At 41.3% G+C, this 18,761-nt stretch overlaps 1 protein-coding gene across 1 annotated transcript in view; it reads left to right on the top strand.

The window, feature by feature from the left end:
* The window catches only part of ANKS6 (ankyrin repeat and sterile alpha motif domain containing 6), a 71,054-nt gene that overhangs the window by 41,012 nt on the left and 11,281 nt on the right, over window positions 1-18,761 (top strand). The window contains exons 14-15 of the mRNA XM_072152900.1: window positions 10,002-10,118; window positions 11,109-11,205. Coding sequence (XP_072009001.1) covers window positions 10,002-10,118; window positions 11,109-11,205 — 214 coding nt within the window. The remainder of the gene's footprint in view (window positions 1-10,001; window positions 10,119-11,108; window positions 11,206-18,761) is intronic.

Below are 18,761 nucleotides of genomic sequence, written 5' to 3'. Positions count from 1 at the left end.
GCGGAGAGTACACCGCAATAAAAAAAGAGAACCACACGAGTCGAATGTTTCTGATAGCGATTATACTGATAACGAGAGAAGGGATAAAGGGAAAATGAGAAGTAAACGAAACACGAAATCAGGAGATTTTTTAGGAGCACGCGACGAAACAACGAACGAAACGGAAACGTCAAGCGATGGAGCAATAGGAGGGACCACAAAGGGAATGACCACCAGGCAGAAACAAAAAAAGAAATGAAAGACTTAGTGGTGAATATTTCGTCACGAACATTATCTAAAGAAGAACACCTGGTTATTAACAAAGGATTAGGGTTCGTCCCCACGCAAAATATGGATTTATTTGATTTTTCTGTAGATTTTTTCAAATTCTGCCGAAGTTTAAGAATTAAAATGTTTTTTCAAGGTATGAACAACAGTGAGAAGTCTGTTCCGCCTCGACTTAAGAAAAAGAGCAAATTCGATCCTCTCGTTTCCTCCTCATTTTTAGATACATTTCAAAAAATCGTTATAGACGAAGTCAACAAGGATTGGGATAATTGCAAGAATAATATACATAATAATTTGTCTAAGCAGGAACGTAGTGCATTATCTAATTTAAAGAAAGATCCATCGATCATTGTGAAGAAAGCCGATAAAGGCGGTGCCACTGTGGTGATGAATAAAGAAGATTATTGTAAAGAAGCCATTAGTCAGCTGGCAGATGAGACGGTATACAGAAAATTAGAAAGAGATCCTACTACTGAATTTAAAAAATACATCGACTGTGTATTGGAAGAGGCCTTAAACTCTGGAATAATTACGGAGAATATTTTTAAAGCCTTGGTTGTCGACCTCCCCAGGGTCCCTATCCTGTATTTGCTTCCTAAGATACATAAGGGGCTCAGCCCTCCTCCGGGGCGACCCATCGTCTCTAGCGTCAGCTCCATTCTCCAGCCCTTATCAGTCTATGTGGACTCGTTTCTACAAAAAATTGTGACGAAATTGCCAAACTGTTTGAAAGATACTAGTAGTTTTTTGACGAAATTGGACACAATCGAGTGCTCGAAGATCACATGGTTGTGTACACTGGACATAAAAAGTTTATACACCAACATACCCTACGAAGAAGGGACTGCAGCTGTCCTGGACGCTTTGAAAAAAGATAGCTCGCTCAATAATAGTGATATTAGATTTATTATGGCATTGTTGGACATCATCCTGAAGAAAAATTACTTTAGATTTGGCAGTGAATTCTACTTGCAGCTACAGGGATCCTCAATGGGGGCCCCTGTGGCTCCAAGTTACGCCAATATTTTTATGGCGTTTTTTGAAGAGAATTTTGTTTTACACAGTAAATGGTCCGGGTACATTGCTTTATGGACCCGTTATGTGGATGATGTCTGCTTAATGTGGACTGGGTCTGAAAAATGTTTAGATGAATTTATTGCATTCCTTAATCAATGTCATACTCTTATCAAATTTTCAGCCGAGAAAAGTACTAATATATTACATTATTTAGATGTTGAAATAAAGAGATCTCAGGGCCAGTTCGTCACTACATTATACACGAAAGAGACCGATCGTAACAATTTACTTTCATTTGATAGCCATCATGCTCCTCAGACTTTTAAAGGTATCCCTAAAAGCCAATTCATTAGGGCACGTAGAATATGTAGCAATAATGAGGAATATGAAATACAGAGGAAAAAACTTGTAGATAAATTTGTAGAACGAGGGTATCCAGTGAAAGAAGTTGAACGAGTAGGATTGGAGGTGGCTAACATTCCACGTGATGAAATGAGGTTACCCAAGAAGATAAACATGATAAACATGCACAATTGATCAAAGGTTCCATTGTAAAAAATTGGAGTATCCTAACCCATGACCCGAAATATGGTAAATTGTTTAAGGACCCCCCAAAATTCATTTATAGAAAAGGGAAATCAATTGCTAATGAATTGGTAAGATCAGATATAGGAGACAAAAAAATATCCCGTCAAACGTTTCTGGCTGCAAAAAAGAGCGGCACTTTTCCGTGCCTCTCCTGCCAGAATTGCACGGGTATCATTAAAGGTGATACATTCTGTCACCCTAGTAAAGGGACTAAAATTCAGATTAAAGGCTTTTTTTCGTGTAACACCTCCTCTGCCATATATATGCTTAAGTGCCCATGTGGGCTAGCTTATGTTGGCCAGACCTCTAGACCTATAAAAACTAGGCTTAATGAACATAAGTCTATCATTAGACAATTTTTGTCACTTAGCGATGAAGAAGTCAAGAAGAATGTTGAAAAAGCTAGACATGAAACAGGCGTAGCTAGACACTGTCGTGAATTTAAACATAAGGTATGTGACATGAGATGGTTAATTTTAGAAGAGGTTCCACAAGGGAACGATATGAAAAAGAGGCTGCTACAACGGGAAGTATACTGGATTACAAGATTAGATACGTTGCAACCTCGAGGTCTTAATGAGCAGTGTAATTTTAATGTATTTCTGTGAAGATTAGTGCATTTTTGTAATGTTGATTATATATTTGTAAAGTATTGTGCTTTTTGTGTGTGTTTGGTGGTAGGGAAGGGGTAGGTAATATCATGGGTTAATTCCCTAGTACAGAGCATTTAAACCCCCACCTAAGCGCTACCGCGCATGTCTGAGGAAGGAGGGATTCCCCTCCGAAACGTCATTTGACTCACCTGGCGTTCGAGGTCTCAGTGAAGCCATGGAAGATTGAGTGTGGACTTTCCTAATAAGACTACGGCATACATCAACCGAAGAGGGGTGAAGTACTTATGCCTAATGTACCGTTGTATGTGTTTTTGAACGATATAAACACTTTTGCAAAAGTAATCTTTTTTGTGGTCTAAAGTTAAACTGTGTTACGTTGAATACTAGGAGTGTGAGAGACTCCGAAATATAGACCAGTGTACACACTCAAGTAAAAAGACGGAGCTACATATGTGTTAAAAAGTTTGTGACCTAATGGCCAAATAAAATATTATAACATTTAAAAAACAATGCCAACATAAAGTAGATTTATGGTAAATGTTAATTAGTAACCGATTTGAGTGGTTAGACTTACTGTATAATGGGAATAAGATTTAGAAGTAAAAAAATCGCCATTTTTTCATAATTTTGACCAAATTTCCTACTTTTTAATAAATAAATGCAAAACATAACAAGCAAAGTATACCACTAACGTGAAGTACAACATGTCACAAAAAAAATCTCAAAATAAGTATGATAAACTGTTCTAAATTTATAACTGCAAATAGTAACACATAACAGGTCCTGGAGCTATATAATGGCTTAGACACAAAGGGGTTAACCCCTTCCCAACATATGACGTAATAGTACCGCAACGCAACGCGTTCCCGAAAAATGCAGTAGTAATATGTCAAACTTCTGGCTATATATTATAGCCGACACCCGCGGCGTGTTAGGGGCATTTCACAAGAATCGGACCCCCCCCCCCCCCCCCCCCCCCGCGGCGCTTACAGGGGGGGTCCGTGGTTCCGATCGCTACCCCGGGACTGCCAGTGCCCGGGGCTGCGCGATCTGCTTCCTGGTGCCGGGTCCTGCCTTCTGGCTTGCGCAGCATGCTCAGTGTCTTACATTACACAGTGTAATACATCTGTATTACACTATGTAAGGTGAAGAATAGCTTGAACAAGCGATCAGTGGATTGCTTGTTCAAGCTAACCTGTAAAAATGACTAAAAACAGTTAAAAACATTTAAATAAAAAAATTTTTAATAAAATGAATTACCGTATATACTCGAGTATAAGCCGACCCGAGTATAAGCCGGGACCCCTAATTTTACCACCAAAAACTGGAAAAACCTATTGACCCTATTAAGCCGAGGGTGTAGTATACTGCCAGCCAGCCCCCTGTAGTATACAGCCAGCCACCTGTAGTATACAGCCAGCCTGCCCCCTGTAGTATACAGCCAGCCTGCCCTCTGTAGTATACAGCCAGCCTGCCTCCTGTAGTATACAGCCAGCCTGCCCCATGTAGCATAGAGCCTGCCCCAAGTAGTATACAGCCAGCCCCAAGTATACCAGTCATGATTAAGAGCGGTTGATCCGCTGGAAACGCGTTGACTTGACCTTACAACTCTATTTTTGTACCGGTGATTTATCTAATAAAGAAGTGTGTATCGGATATTGGCTGGATCGTGAACATTTCCTTACTTAGAAGCTCAAATGCCCCAGCAGCGGGGTGATCCGTGCCGTCTCCATCACACATGAAATCATGTTGGGAAGGTGAGCTCTACCTTTTTCTCAAATAATACCAAGTAGTATACAGCCTGCTCCAAGTAGTATACAGCCTGCCCCCATGTAGTATACAGCCTGCCCCCATGTAGTATACAGCCTGCCCCCATGTAGTATACAGCCTGCCCCCATGTAGTATACAGCCTGCCCCCATGTAGTATACAGCCTGCCCCCATGTAGTATACAGCCTGCCCCCATGTAGTATACAGCCTGCCCCCATGTAGTATACAGCCAGACCCAGTATGCCAAGCGAATAAAAAAACAAACTTAATACTCACCCTCCGACGATACTCATCTTTGATGCTCGGCGCGGCTCCCGGTCCTCGGCGGCGGCTTCCGAACCTCGGCGGCAGCTCCTCTCTTCTTTCTTCACTGGCGGCTCCGGGTCTCTTTCTACTAGGGTCTACTTCACTAGCCGGCAGTCGCGTCCATGCGATCTGCCGGCGGGCGCACACTATGATGCGGCGGTATCGCCGCCGATGACATCATCAGCGGCAACACCGCCGCATCATAGTTTGTGCCTGTCGGCAGATCGCAAGGACGCGACTGCCGGCTAGTGAAGTAAGCAAAGAGCCCGGGAGCCGCCAGTGAAGAAAGAAGAGAGGAGCGGAGCCGCCGCCGATAATCGGGAGCTGCCGCCGAGGATCCGGACACCGGAGGGTGAGTATTTAATTATTTTTTTTTAGTTGACTCGTGTATAAGCCGAGGTGAGGTTTTTCAGCACATTTTTTGTGCTGAAAATCTCGGCTTATACACGAGTGTATACGGTAATTAAATAAAGTTAAAGTCCCCTAAACACAAACATTCCCTATACACATGTAAAAAAACCCACAAAATCGCCAAAAAAACCCACATATTTGGTATCGCCGCGTCTGTAACAATCCGTACAATAACTCAGAAACATTATTGGGCTCGCTCGGTGAATACCCTAAAAACAAAACACGAAAAACTCGCCAAAATGTACATTTTTCATAAAATCTCTTCACAAAAATGTTCTAAAAAGCGATCCAAAAAGTTATGTGCGCCAAAATGGTTCCAATTGAAAGGACAACTCAACACGTAAAAAATAAGCCCTAAACTAGCTCTGTCAACCAAAAAATATTAAAATTACGTCTCGGAAAAGATGGCGATGCAAAAACAAATGAGATTTCCTCTATATTCGTTTTTTTTCAGTAAAATTGTAAAAATAAATGAAAAACTATATAAATGAGGTATCACTATAATCGTAGTGATCTGTAGAATAAAGATAATACAGGCGGTCCCCTACTTAAGGACACCCGACTTACAGACGACTCATAGTTACAGACGGACCCCTCTGCCTACTGTGACCTCTGGTGAAGCTCTCTGGAGGCTTTACTATAGTCCCAGACTGCAATGTCCAGCTGTAAGGTGTCTGCAATGAAGCTTTATTGATAATCCTTGGTCCAATTACATCAAAAAAATTTTAACTCCAATTGTCACTTGGGCAAAAAAAAAAAAATTGTCTGGAGCTACAATGATAAAATATACAATTCCGACTTACATACAAATTCAACTTAAGAACAAACCTACAGAACCTATCTTGTACGTAACCCGGGGACTGCCTGTATAGTATTTTTAGTGTACGGTGTACGACCCCCCAAAAATACAAAAAGTAAGGTAACCAAAATTGACAATTTTCTTTTCACCCATACATTCAAGAGTTAATAAAATCAATAAGCTAATGACCCACTAAAATTAAATATTTGTAAAATGCATCTCATGTCGCAAAAAATAAGCCCCTAATATGTCCAAATTGCCAAATAAAATAAAGGTTGTATAGCCAATAAAAAGTGACAATGCATAATCTGCTCTGAATGGCGCAGCTTCCCTTCGATGCCCTGGCGTGTGCCCATACAGCAGGTTACCACCACATATGGGGTATTGTTATACGTGGGAAGGATTGGGTATCAAATTTTGTGGAGCATTTTGGTATTTTATCCACTGAGAATTTTGTACATTTTTTGAAAAACACATTCATTTAGCCAAAAAAAATGTACTTTCAAAATTGCATCCGATTTTGTTTTAACCCCTGTAAAACAATTAAAGGTTTAACAAACTTCATAAAAGTTGTTTTACATACGTTGAGGGGTGTAGTTTCTGTAATGGGGTAATTTATGGGTTTTACTTTTATTTAGGCCTCTCAAAGTGACATTCAAAGCCCCATAGCATCCTACAAATATAAGAGTATGCATAAAAAAAAACATGTCCACATAAAGTAGACATTCGGTGAATGTTAGTTATTACGTTTTTTGCTGTTATGACTATGTGTTGAAAAAGTAGAACATTTTGAATTTCGAAAATCGAGAATTTTTCCAAATTTTTACCAAATATCTGATTTTCTCATAAATAAATGCAAAACATACCACCACAATTTTTCAACTAACATGAAGAAGTACAATGTGTAACGAGAAAACACTGTCCAGTCAGTGGCGAGCAATGTCGGAGAAGCTACCATGAAAATTAGCTGTGATGATTTTTTTCTATGTTCATCTAAAGGCTGTATTCACTCATATTTTGTTGGAATTGTGTATACATAATCGCAAAGTTTCAAAATTGCGTGGACATTCCGTTTACATCGCAAATGCGATGTTACCACAAACGCAATGTAAATGCAAACATAAAACATAATGTAAACGTTTATGCAAACATGACATTTACATGGAGTTTGCGCTAACATCACATTTATGTTGCATTTGCATTTTACATGGCGTTTGTATAGTGTTTATGTGCCGGCTAAATTCATGAAGTTTACACTTACATGGCGTTCCTGCAGCGTTTGCACCACATTTACTCTTACATGGCATTTGCGCCACTTCAGCACAGCGTTTGCATCCGGTTTACACAGCGTTTGCGCCACATTTACACTTAAGTGCCGCTTGCTTCACATTTTTGCTTATTTGTTGTTTGTTTCACGTTTAAGCTTACGTTTACGAGGCGTTTGCTGCAGGTTCACGCTGCTGCACGTTTACGCTTATGTGCATTTGCGTTACAGTTACGTGGGTTTGTGTCACGTTTACACTTACAATGCGTTTCGCTTATGCTGTGTTTGCATCACATTTACGTCACATACACTTATGTGGCGTTTGCGTTAGGCTGATACGGTGTTTGCATCACGTTGGCGCTTACAAAGTGCTTGCGTAACACTTACACGGCTTTGCATCACATTTATGCGTACAAGGTGTAGTTACGTTTACGTGGTGTTTGCATCACCTTTACGCTTAGGCACGTTTGCGTCACATTTATGCTTACGCTGCGTTTGCGTTACGCTTCCACGGGGTTTGCGTTACGCTTATGCAGGTTTGTGTCACGTGTATGCTTATGTACCATTTGCGTTACCCTTAAGCTGCGTTTGCGCCATGTTTATGCTTATGCGGTGATTGCATTATGCTTACCCTGGTTTGTGTCACGTTTACGCCTGCGCGGCATTTGTGTAAGCTTACGTGGCATTTGCATCATGTTTACATTCACGTGGTCTGTGTCACGGGTACGCGCTATTTGCATTACTCATGTTTACGCAGCCTTCATGTTACTCTTACACTGCGTTTGTGTTTGCGTCTACTTTACGTTGCATCTTCGTCCAATTTGTGTCACGTTTATGCTTAGGGACTTTTTGTGCAGTGTTTATGCTTACGGGCCGTATGAGCTGCGTTTTTGCTTATGTTGCTTTTGCTTACACAAACGGTGATTGCTTTTACGACGCATTTACACTTCCTTGCCATCACGTTTGCGTTTACACTCATATTTACATGCTATTTGCATTTATGTCTTGTTTGCATATAGTTTACGCTTATGTGGTGTATGCGTTTCCGTTTACATTGCATTCATGTTTACAATGCGTGCAAACATGGTGTAAACACATTGTCAACAGAATATTAGAATGTGTGTGTGATCATAGCCTTTATATGCACATAGAGAAATTACATCTCACCACTGACAGTAAGAGAGAATATTAGCATAACAAACGCCCCCAGTCCCAAACCCAGCTCCTCCTCTCTGACCAAACACAGATTATAATGGTCAGATCTCAGGACTAATAACTCTGCAACCGCAGGGGCTAGAAGGAAAATCTGTGTAGTAGCACCTACAGAATAGTATGCTAATCTGCATATAAGTGAGGGAGTGTAAAGTCCTCTTTACACTCCCTGCCTCCCTGCCTATGAAAGAAAATTATAAAAATTTCGATCCCCTAGTGATGTGTACACAATAAAGATTATTTTTAACCCCTTACTTTACAATTTTACTCAGTTTTATTGCTGTTTTAGCTCCTGTAACTAAGTAATGGTCAGTGTAAAATTCCAGAGGGGGGGGGGACTCTCTAAGCAGACACTTCATGATCTTTCTAGTTCTATGTGCTGACAATATGGTTAGATTATCAGGATACAAGGTTTATATACACTTTCATTTAGTTTCTGAACATTGTACTAGTATCTGCCATTTGGAAAGAGATGAGACAGATCAGAGATAAGAAATGATGAGATCCATGAGATGCACATTACACATGATTGTCTCCCCTCTCCTATCACAGCAATTACATACTGTCAACTCTACTATATACCTCCCTCTGCCCTGGGTAAAGAACTTATCTGCCCGTAGCTTTACATTTCCCCAAGCTGGGTACATGCCGGCAGGATGTTGGTCTGTGAGAGCAAGTCATGGACTTCAAGTGCCCCTACAGGGAGCAGAGGGAGAGAAAAGCTCAGTGAAACATCAAGCAACATGGCAGCCTACCCTAAAGTCAGAAGAAACCGGGTCGGAAACCAGGGGCAACTGAAATTTTGTACACCAGGATTGATAGAGACAGGATGGAATTATATCTGCGAAATGCTGTTTTTTTTTTTTTTTTTTGTTAATAACATTTGAATTAGAGAATGTGCTATTTTTGGCCAGTATTAGCTATTTCTTCATCATATAAACTTATGGGCCATGTCTTGGACAGAATTTAAGAAAACATACACTTCAGGCATCGGAGACACCAAGGAGGGTTTTTGTGTGTAAAACTGTTTGCCTAGTCTACCATTGTTTCTTAGCAGACAGGAAGGCAAAGTGCTCTGTCCTAGATATATTAACAATTAGGATCAGTGATTTCACCATGCATGTTTGGGTCCGCATTCATGTGTAGTGACTGCATTGTAAGTTTGGTCCTACCGGAAGATTCAGGCCTTTAAAAAATGTATTTATTTATTTTTTTAGATTTTAATATTGATGTCCTTACCATTAATTCCTGGAGCCCCTTACCAGTTAGCTGATCAAAGGGATAGTTGTGCTATCTCTGTGCAGTTAAGCCCTCTCGTCAGCTAACTGGTGCAAAGGAAAGGTCTCCAACCAATTGCATATAGATGACCTTTCCTCTAGGACAGTGATGGCGAACCTTTTAGTGCCCAAACTTCAACCAAAAGCCACTTATTCATTGCAAAGTGCCAGCGCAGCAATTTAAGCAGTAATGTATTTCTCATTGTTCATTGCCAACTTTCAATCCTTCATCCTCCCAAGGACGCCAACCCAGTTGAAAGGAGGAGGGCAAACTCATCTATCATTGTAGGAAGATTCTATAGGAAGATTCTTTGAGCTCTGTCTGGTGAACCTCATTCTGGGGTGATGGCCTGGGTGCCCACAGAAAGGGCTTAGAGTGCCGGGTCTGGCACCCGTGCCATAGGTTCGCCACCCCTGCTCTAGGAAGACAAGTAAATTTTGTAATATTCACAGTAATAGGTTCTTTGAATTATTCTAGGTGGACATGGAAGCTTTTCTCACACTGACTGATGGTGACTTGAAGGAACTGGGTATAAAAACTGATGGATCGAGACAGCAGATTTTAGCAGCCATATCTGAACTAAATGCCGGAAAGGTGAGTGGAAATAATTTGTAAAGGAATTGCTGTCAGGATATATTACCACAAAAGACATGTGAGAACATTGAGTGCCTTCAGAAATGTCTTCAGGAGAATATCTGTATTTAATCTAAAATGGAAAATAAAACATCTTCACAATTTGTCTAGAGATAATAGCGGTATTAATCACAGTGCATTTCTCTACAACATTCTGCTAACAGGTTATAATGTTTGTAGACGTTCTAATTTCCCTGGCTCAGGCCTTCACACTCGAGCGGCCCCATCTGGCTCGGGCCCTCTCTCTCGAGCGGCCCCATCTGGCTCGGGCCCTCTCTCTCGAGCGGCCCCGCCTGGCTCGGGCCCTCTCTCTCGAGAGCAGCCCCGCCTGGCTCGGGCCCTCTCTCGAGAGCAGCCCCGCCTGGCTCGGGCCCTCTCGAGAGAGCAGCCCCGCCTGGCTCGGGCCCTCTCGAGAGAGCAGCCCCGCCTGGCTCGGGCCCTCTCGAGAGAGAGAGCAGCCCCGCCTGGCTCGGGCCCCCTCTCTCTCGAGCAGCCCCGCCTGGCTCGGGCCCTCTCCCTCGAGCAGCCCCGTCTGGCCCATTACCGTCTATGGGGGGACATATATACAGTGTATATATGTTGGCCGTATATACATCCCCCATACAGTCGTGTGAATATAGCCTAAATTAAATAAATCTATCTAATCCCTACAAAAAGAGGCACATGGAAAACAGGCTGTACATAAAATGTCATCTGTGTGCCCCTTTTTTTTGTAATTTGGGGAGTCCTTTCCTTTTATTGAAGTGTTTGTGGTCTGCAAACAGAGGAAAAAATTATGCATACTGCAGGTCCAAACTTTAAAAGTACACAGGATGTTCAGGTAGGATGTGTGTAGCTGTATGGGAGTGCAGTGGTGAAACATTTCTGTATAACCTCTTTATATATATCTGTGTGACAGTGAATTATTATTCACTTATTTGAGTGTTGATTTTCATTTTTTTCTCTCTACAGGGTCGAGAAAGACAGATTCTACAGGAAACCATTCACAATTTCCATTCCTCATTTGAGAGTAGTGCTAGCAATACCCAGCCAACAGGGGCTCAACAGTGTAAGTAGTTTAGTCATTGGCAGAAAATTTGTAGGTCAAAGTTTTTTAAATACATAAATATGTGTGTGTGTGTAGGTATGTATATGTATATATGTATGTGTGTATATATGTATGTATATATATATATATGTTATAGAGATAGCTGTAAACACCATGTACCTATAAATGTAATAGGTACAATGTCCATATGTATATGCATAAGGAATTCCATTATTAAACCATAGAGAACATGAGACGTCTCAAGGAATCTATCGAGTAAAGGACCCGGCAAATTAAACAATTTCAATAGGAAGATAAATGTATCAATTCTTCACACACAGGGTAAAGGTTATGATAGCCTGATGGTTTTATGATGGAGATAATTCCATATTAGACTTGCTCTCAGTTGCTCACTAACACAGGATTGCCCCTGCTGATGGCTATTCTGTGCATGCAGTTCCGGAAGAGTGACATCACTAACAGTACGGATCATTAGGAAGGAAAACTTCTCATTTCAACGCATTTCAAAAGAACACGGCTTTCATCATGAGGAAGGAAAAGATAGATGGACTCTCAGGCACTTGCTAATATAGATCCTCGTTGGAACTGGTAATATTGCTGGGAGCTGTAGTTCTGCTATACTACAACCTTATGAACCAGTATTTGACTAAAAATAGGGTGTAAAACTAACCTTTTCATGGATAAGAAAGGAGAGGGGAAGGGAGAGAACAGGCTTATTGGGATAATAAAATCTACTTTTTTATTTAATATATAAAAATAAAAACAAAATAAAATGTTCGTTGATAAAATGTGTATATTAAAAGTAAAATAAAGAGAAGAAATTTATTAGAGTTTCACTTGTTTTTTATGAAATGTTTGTGATTGCTAGCTTCTGCATAAACTGTTTTAAACCAATGAATGCATTAAATTTGTTAAATGTATTTGTAGGTCAAATTTCAAGCCTTTTTGTAAGAGGCTTTCTCCAGAATTTTTTATTAAACTTCACTGCTAATTTCAATCAAACTTCCTTTGACTTTTTGGACTATTTTTGTAGAAAATAATCTATTGAAAACGAGAATATACATAAACCAGTACATCCGTGCAGGGGCGGACTGGGAATTTAAAATGGCCCTGGAAAAAACTGTAAAAGTGGCCCCATTTTATGGGCGGAGTCAAAACAAGTGGGTGTGGTCAGATAATGTGGGTGGGGTTATAACAGACAAATTGTTGGTAGATGGCCTTAACGCAAAACAAGAACATCTTTTACTAGTAAGTGAATCTGATGTGCAAAGAATGTGACCTGTCGATCAGTAAATGATGCAAACACACGACCCGGTAAGCCTTATATACCTTTCCCCTATGTACAGGAATATAACTACTATAATACTGCCCCCTATGTACAAGAATATAACTACTATAATACTGCCCCCTATGTACAAGAATATAACTACTATAATACTGCCCCCTATGTACAAGAATATAACTACTATAATACTGCCCCCCCTATGTACAGGAATATAACTACTATAATACTGCCCCCTATGTACAAGTATATAACTACTATAATACTGCCCCCTATGTACAAGAATATAATAACTACTATAATACTGCCCCTATGTACAAGAATATAACTACTATAATACTGCCCCCTATGTACAAGAATATAACTACTATAATACTGTCCCCTATGTACAAGAATATAACTACTATAATACTGCCCCCCCTATGTACAGGAATATAACTACTATAATACTGCCCCCTATGTACAAGTATATAACTACTATAATACTGCCCCCTATGTACAAGAATATAATAACTACTATAATACTGCCCCTATGTACAAGAATATAACTACTATAATACTGCCCCCTATGTACAAGAATATAACTACTATAATACTGCCCCCTATGTACAAGAATATAACTACTATAATACTGCCCCCTATGTACAAGAATAGAACTACTATAATACTGCCCCCTGTGTACAAGAATATAACTACTATAATACTGCCCCCTGTGTACAAGAATATAACTACTATAATACTGCCCCCTATGTACAAGAATATAACTACTATAATACTACCCCCTATGTACAGGAATATAACTACTATAATACTACATATATACACAGAAGCGAACATGCAAAAAATCAGTATTTATCATATACAGCTACAGAAAACACATGAGATCCTCACCTATTGCATCCAGTGACATCAGGTGACGTCTCCTCGGATTGTACTCGTTCCTCATCTTTTCCATTAGTTCCACCATCACCTTGTCTCTTCCTCCAGGTACACAGCTTTCCTGCAGAGTTTACCACACAGATGTCTTATGTTCTGCACTTTCCCATTGTCCCTTCTTCTGCTACCACCAATACTGTGCCCCAAATACTGTAATAGAGCCCCCTACAATATTAGTACCACACAAATAGTGCCCCATAATGTAAGGATAATGTATTTCTTCTTTCTCACCTTTAACCTCCTTAACCCCCCACTTCCACCCCACTATTGATAGAGCTCCGACTATGACCCAGGTGTAATAATAATGGCCCCGGCCTACCCCAGTCATAAAATTAATGCCCCCAGCCTGCCCCAGACACAGAATCAATGCCACAGACTGCCCCAGACATAAATTGAATGGCCCCAGCCTTCCCCAGTCATAAAATTAATGCCCCCAGCCTACCCCAGACACAGAATTTATGCCCCCAGCCCGCCCCAGACATATAATTAATGGCCCCAGCCTACCCCAGACATAGAATTAATGGCCCCAGCCTACCCCAGACATAGAATATATGCCCCCAACCTACCCCAGACATAGAATATATGCCCCCAACCTACCCCAGACATAGAATTAATGGCCCCAGCCTGCCCCAGACATAGAATTAATGGCCCCAGCCTGCCCCAGAAATAGAACTAATGGCCCCAGCCTGCCCCAGACATAGAATTAATGGCCCCAGCCTGCCCCAGACATAGAATTAATGGCCCCAGCCTACCCCAGACATAGAATTAATGGCCCCAGCCTACCCCAGACATAGAATTAATGGCCCCAGCCTATCCCAGACATAGAACTAATGGCCCCAACCTGCCCCAGACATAGAATAATGCCCCCCCCACCCCAGACATATAATTAATGCCCCCGCCAGCCCAAGATATACAATAATGCCCCCACCATATAATTGATGCCCCTTGCCAGCCCCAGATGTAGAATTAATGCCCCCTGCTAGTCCTAGATATACAATAATGCCCCCCCCGCCCCAGACATATAATTTATGCCCCTGCCCCAGACATATAATTTATGCCCCTTGCCAGCCCTAGATATACAATAATGCCCCCCGCCCCAGACATATAATTTATGCCCCCTAACAGCCCCAGATATAGAATAATGCCCCCCCCCCGCCCCAGACATATAATGTATGCCCCCTGCCAGCCCTAGATATACAATAATGCCCCCTGCCCCAGACATATAATTAATGCCCCCCCCCCGCCCCAGACATATAATTTATGCCCCCTACCAGCCCCAGATATAGAATAATGCCCTCCCCCCGCCCCAGACATATGTCTGCCCCCTGCCAGCCCTAGATATACAATAATGCCCCCTGCCCCAGACATTTAATTAATGCCCCCCCCCCCCCCGCCCCAGACATATAATTTATGCCCCCTACCAGCCCCAGATATAGAATAATGCCCTCCCCCCGCCCCAGACATATAATTTATGAACCCTGCCAGCCCTCAGGCGCCCCCCCCCTGCCCCAGACCTATAATTTATGCCCCCTGCCAGCCCTCAGGCGCCCCCCCCCTGCCCCAGACCTATAATTTATGCCCCCTGCCAGCCTTAATGCACCCCCCTCCCGCCCCAGAAATAATTATTGTCCCCATTCTATCATTAAAAACAAAACAAAACATCATACTCACCCTTTTAAGCACAGGTTTCTTCCCTCGGTCTTCTGTGGCTTGGTGTAGAGGCGCGGGATAGTGACGTCACTGCTCCGCGCCTCCACACCAAGCCGCGGAGCTGCAGGGAGGGCCGGACAGCTGACATGGTAAGTGCCAGCCTCCTCCACGCTACACAGGTCGCGCAATTACGTCAATTGCGCGACCTGTGTAGCTGCCCGTTATACACAGACGCAGAAGCAGCGGTGCTGCGCTGCGTCTGTGTACTAATCAATAGTACCTGCATCGAACGATGCAGATACTGTAGATTAGATGAAAAGTTGTAGGGAGGGAGTGCGGACCGGCCCCGCACCAGCTCCGGACCGGCCCCACACCGGCCCAGGACCGACCGGCCCACCGGGAAAATTCCCGGTGGGTTCAATGGCCAGTCCGCCCCTGCATCCGTGCCTCGCACCGGTCCCCAGCTCCCCTCCCTGCTTCCTTACCTTTCCATGCTTCTGTTCTGGATCCATCAGCCCGGTGAGCTGGTCACTGTTATAACTGTATAGATGTAGATTAATACTTTACGGAGGCAGAAGCCCTACAGGAAAATTTGTACAAAAAGGCTAGGACAAAATGCTTATGAGGAAAGTGACAGATATAACTAATATCCCAAGAGAATCCTTATTGAAAGAACAGACCAATGCGTAGACTTGTCAACGCCCTTAAAAACACCCCAAAATATAGTAGAAATACAAAAGAACTAGCAATACTTTTCAAATCACAATATACTAATAATAGAGGGGTTCTTAAACAAATAGTCTATAATCATTGGGATATAATAGGAGAATTATAGGAGAAATTCTACTGAAAGATTCATTTTTAGAAAAGCGCAGAATTTGGGGAACATGGTGGCACCCATTATACAACAACGACAATTGACTTCTCACACAAACAAGGTTTTCACCACTGTACACACTGTAAGGCTTGTAAACTTACAAAATCTTCTAAACCTATTCTTTCAGGGGTCACGGGGAGGATTATAAAATTAAAAATCATCTCAATTGTCACGTTATAGGCATAATATATTGTATCCAATGCCCATGCAGAAAATTATATATAGGAAGGACTAAATGATCAATGATAACAAGAATAAAAGAAGATATGCGTAATATTAAGAGGAACTTCGGCGGACACCCCCTATCACACATTGGGGCTCATTTACTAAGGGTCTCGGAGTGCACTTTCGTCGGACTGTTCGCCTTTTTCAGGGATTGCACGGCTTGGACAGGTATTTAGTAAGTGTCCGCGCCGGGATTTTGGTGCATGCAACCGATTTTTGGCACATCTGCGCAGACTTCCCGTGACACAAATTGGCAATTGTGCCATCGGACGATCCGACTGATTCGGACTGAGCACGGCATTGAACATACAAATTGTGTCGCAAGGCTAAGCACTTACATGCACCACGAAAAAGATGGTAAACTCTGTGGGACCTGAACGTGGAAGAGACATATGCAGGGTAGAGGGCGCACAATCTTAGTAAATCACGGCACAGTGCATTATTATCAGACACTGCAATTCGGTGAACTCCTGCGCCGGGTAAGTAAATGAGCCCCATTAAATCAGGAAATTGAACTATTTGCTTTTTAATTTCCCTTTTTGATCATGAATACATTCTCTAATAAATCTCTTCTCTTTATTTTAATTTTAATATACATATTTTATCAACAAACATTTTATTTAGTTTTTATTTTTATATATTAAATAAAAAAGTAGATTTTATTATCCCAATAATTACTCCCACAGCCTGTTCTCTCCCTTCCCCTCTCCTTTCTTATCCATGAAAAGGTTAGTTTTACACCCTATTTTTAGTCAAGTACTGATTCATATGGTTGTAGTATAGCTCCCAGCAATATTACCAGTTCCAAACGAGGATCTATATTAGGAAGTGCCTGAGAGTCCATCTATCTTTTCCTTCCACATGAAAAAAGCCGTGTTCTTTTGAAATGCATAGAAATTATAAGTTTTCCTTCGATGGGTGATGTCACTCTTCCAGAACTGCATGCGCAGACTGGACGTCAGCAGGGGCAATCCCGTGTGTTAGTGAGAAACTGAGAGCAAGTCTATTTTGGAAGTTCATGTGCAACTGAATTTTGGACTACTGACCACGACTCCTTGGATTCCTACCTGACACCAGTGTAAAGGGGAAATAAGTGGGTTGTCCCCAAATAGTTACCAGCGGAGGCATTCAGATTTTCTAGATAGCTTTCTGCGCCGGTAATACTTATGTTCCGTTTTCTTAAAAATATATTTGACACAAATTAAAAATTCTCCAATATCTCTGCAACATACATAATAGCGCAGTACTACTGCTTACACATATACCCACTGTCAAGGAAATATTAATCTTTAATGTGTAAGATCTGTTTAACTATAAGGCAATTACTAGTACTAAATAGTGTTCACTCCTAGGGGCTGCTTGACAAGCTGAGTGTGTTCTATATTTCTCCCACCTTACAAATTAAATTTGTAAGTTTCTTTTATTTTTCTCCCTTTTATTTTAAAACTGTTTTGTTGTTTCTGTGTTATTTTATTTTGTAATTCTTTTGTTTTTAATTTCTTTTTGACGCACCTATTTGTAGTTAAAGCATTTACTTTAATTTTGGTTCCTGTATGCTCTGCAAACTCATAGCCTTGTAAAGTGTGGTTAGCTGTGTGACTGCTATAGAGCAGAACCTGCATGTCTAGTGGTGTGACAGGGTGACTGCCTGAGAAGGACAATGCTAGATCTCATGGCTGGAGTGTGTCAGCAGGCCTGCTAGTTTTCTAAGTCCTGAATATGATTGGGCACAGCTGGGACATTATGTCACTAACGTCACGTTGCACCACAGACTGTCCAGGACTTTGCGGATGCTTTAGTCTGGAATGTGATCCCTCAAGAGACCATCAGCAATCTCATCAAGAGCATACTGAGGTGTTGTAGGGTGGCCTGTAGTGTGTTTTTCCACTTTAATTTTGTGGGTGACTCCAAATCCAGGCTTCCATTGGTTAATACATTTGATTTCCATTGATTTCTTTGTGATTGTGTTGCACATTCAACTTTGTACAGAAGAAAGTATTCAATGAGAATATTTCATTTTTTCAGATCTAGAATGTGTTATTTTAGTGTTCCCTTTATTTTTTTGAGCAGTGTATATAGACCGCTTCTGTCAATATTATTGCTTTCAATCATGTTCATTGATGTCCTGTATATTATTTGCATCTTATAAAGGATTTACAAATCTTTTAAGATTACTCATCTTTTTAGTGGTTAATAAACCACTCAAATCCCTCACTTTATACATCTTCAAAATCTAACTTCAAAGTTGATTTTTCGGATGATGCCACCAAGCTGGGTCATGAAAGAAACATCATCTAGAAGATGTTCAACTGCTTAACAACATACTGGTAGTGGTTTTTCGGCCAATTTCTGAATACAGAAATTGGCCTGATAACAAAAATACAGCATTTCACAGATATAATTCCAACCAGTCTCTATCAGTACTGGTATTTACAAATTCGGTTGCCCGGGGATCCAACCATAAATCTTAAGATTTTTATGGTTAGGCATGGCAGAGCTAATACAGCAAAATTGTAAAATAAAGGGTTAAAAATGATCTTTATTGTGTAAACATCACTAGGGAAATAAAATTCAAGAACTTTCTTT

This window comes from Engystomops pustulosus, chromosome 5 (assembly GCF_040894005.1).
Source record: "Engystomops pustulosus chromosome 5, aEngPut4.maternal, whole genome shotgun sequence".
NCBI lineage: Eukaryota > Metazoa > Chordata > Amphibia > Anura > Leptodactylidae > Engystomops > Engystomops pustulosus.
Note: the sequence above shows the minus strand (reverse complement) of the source record. Positions and strands in the feature narration are given on the sequence as shown.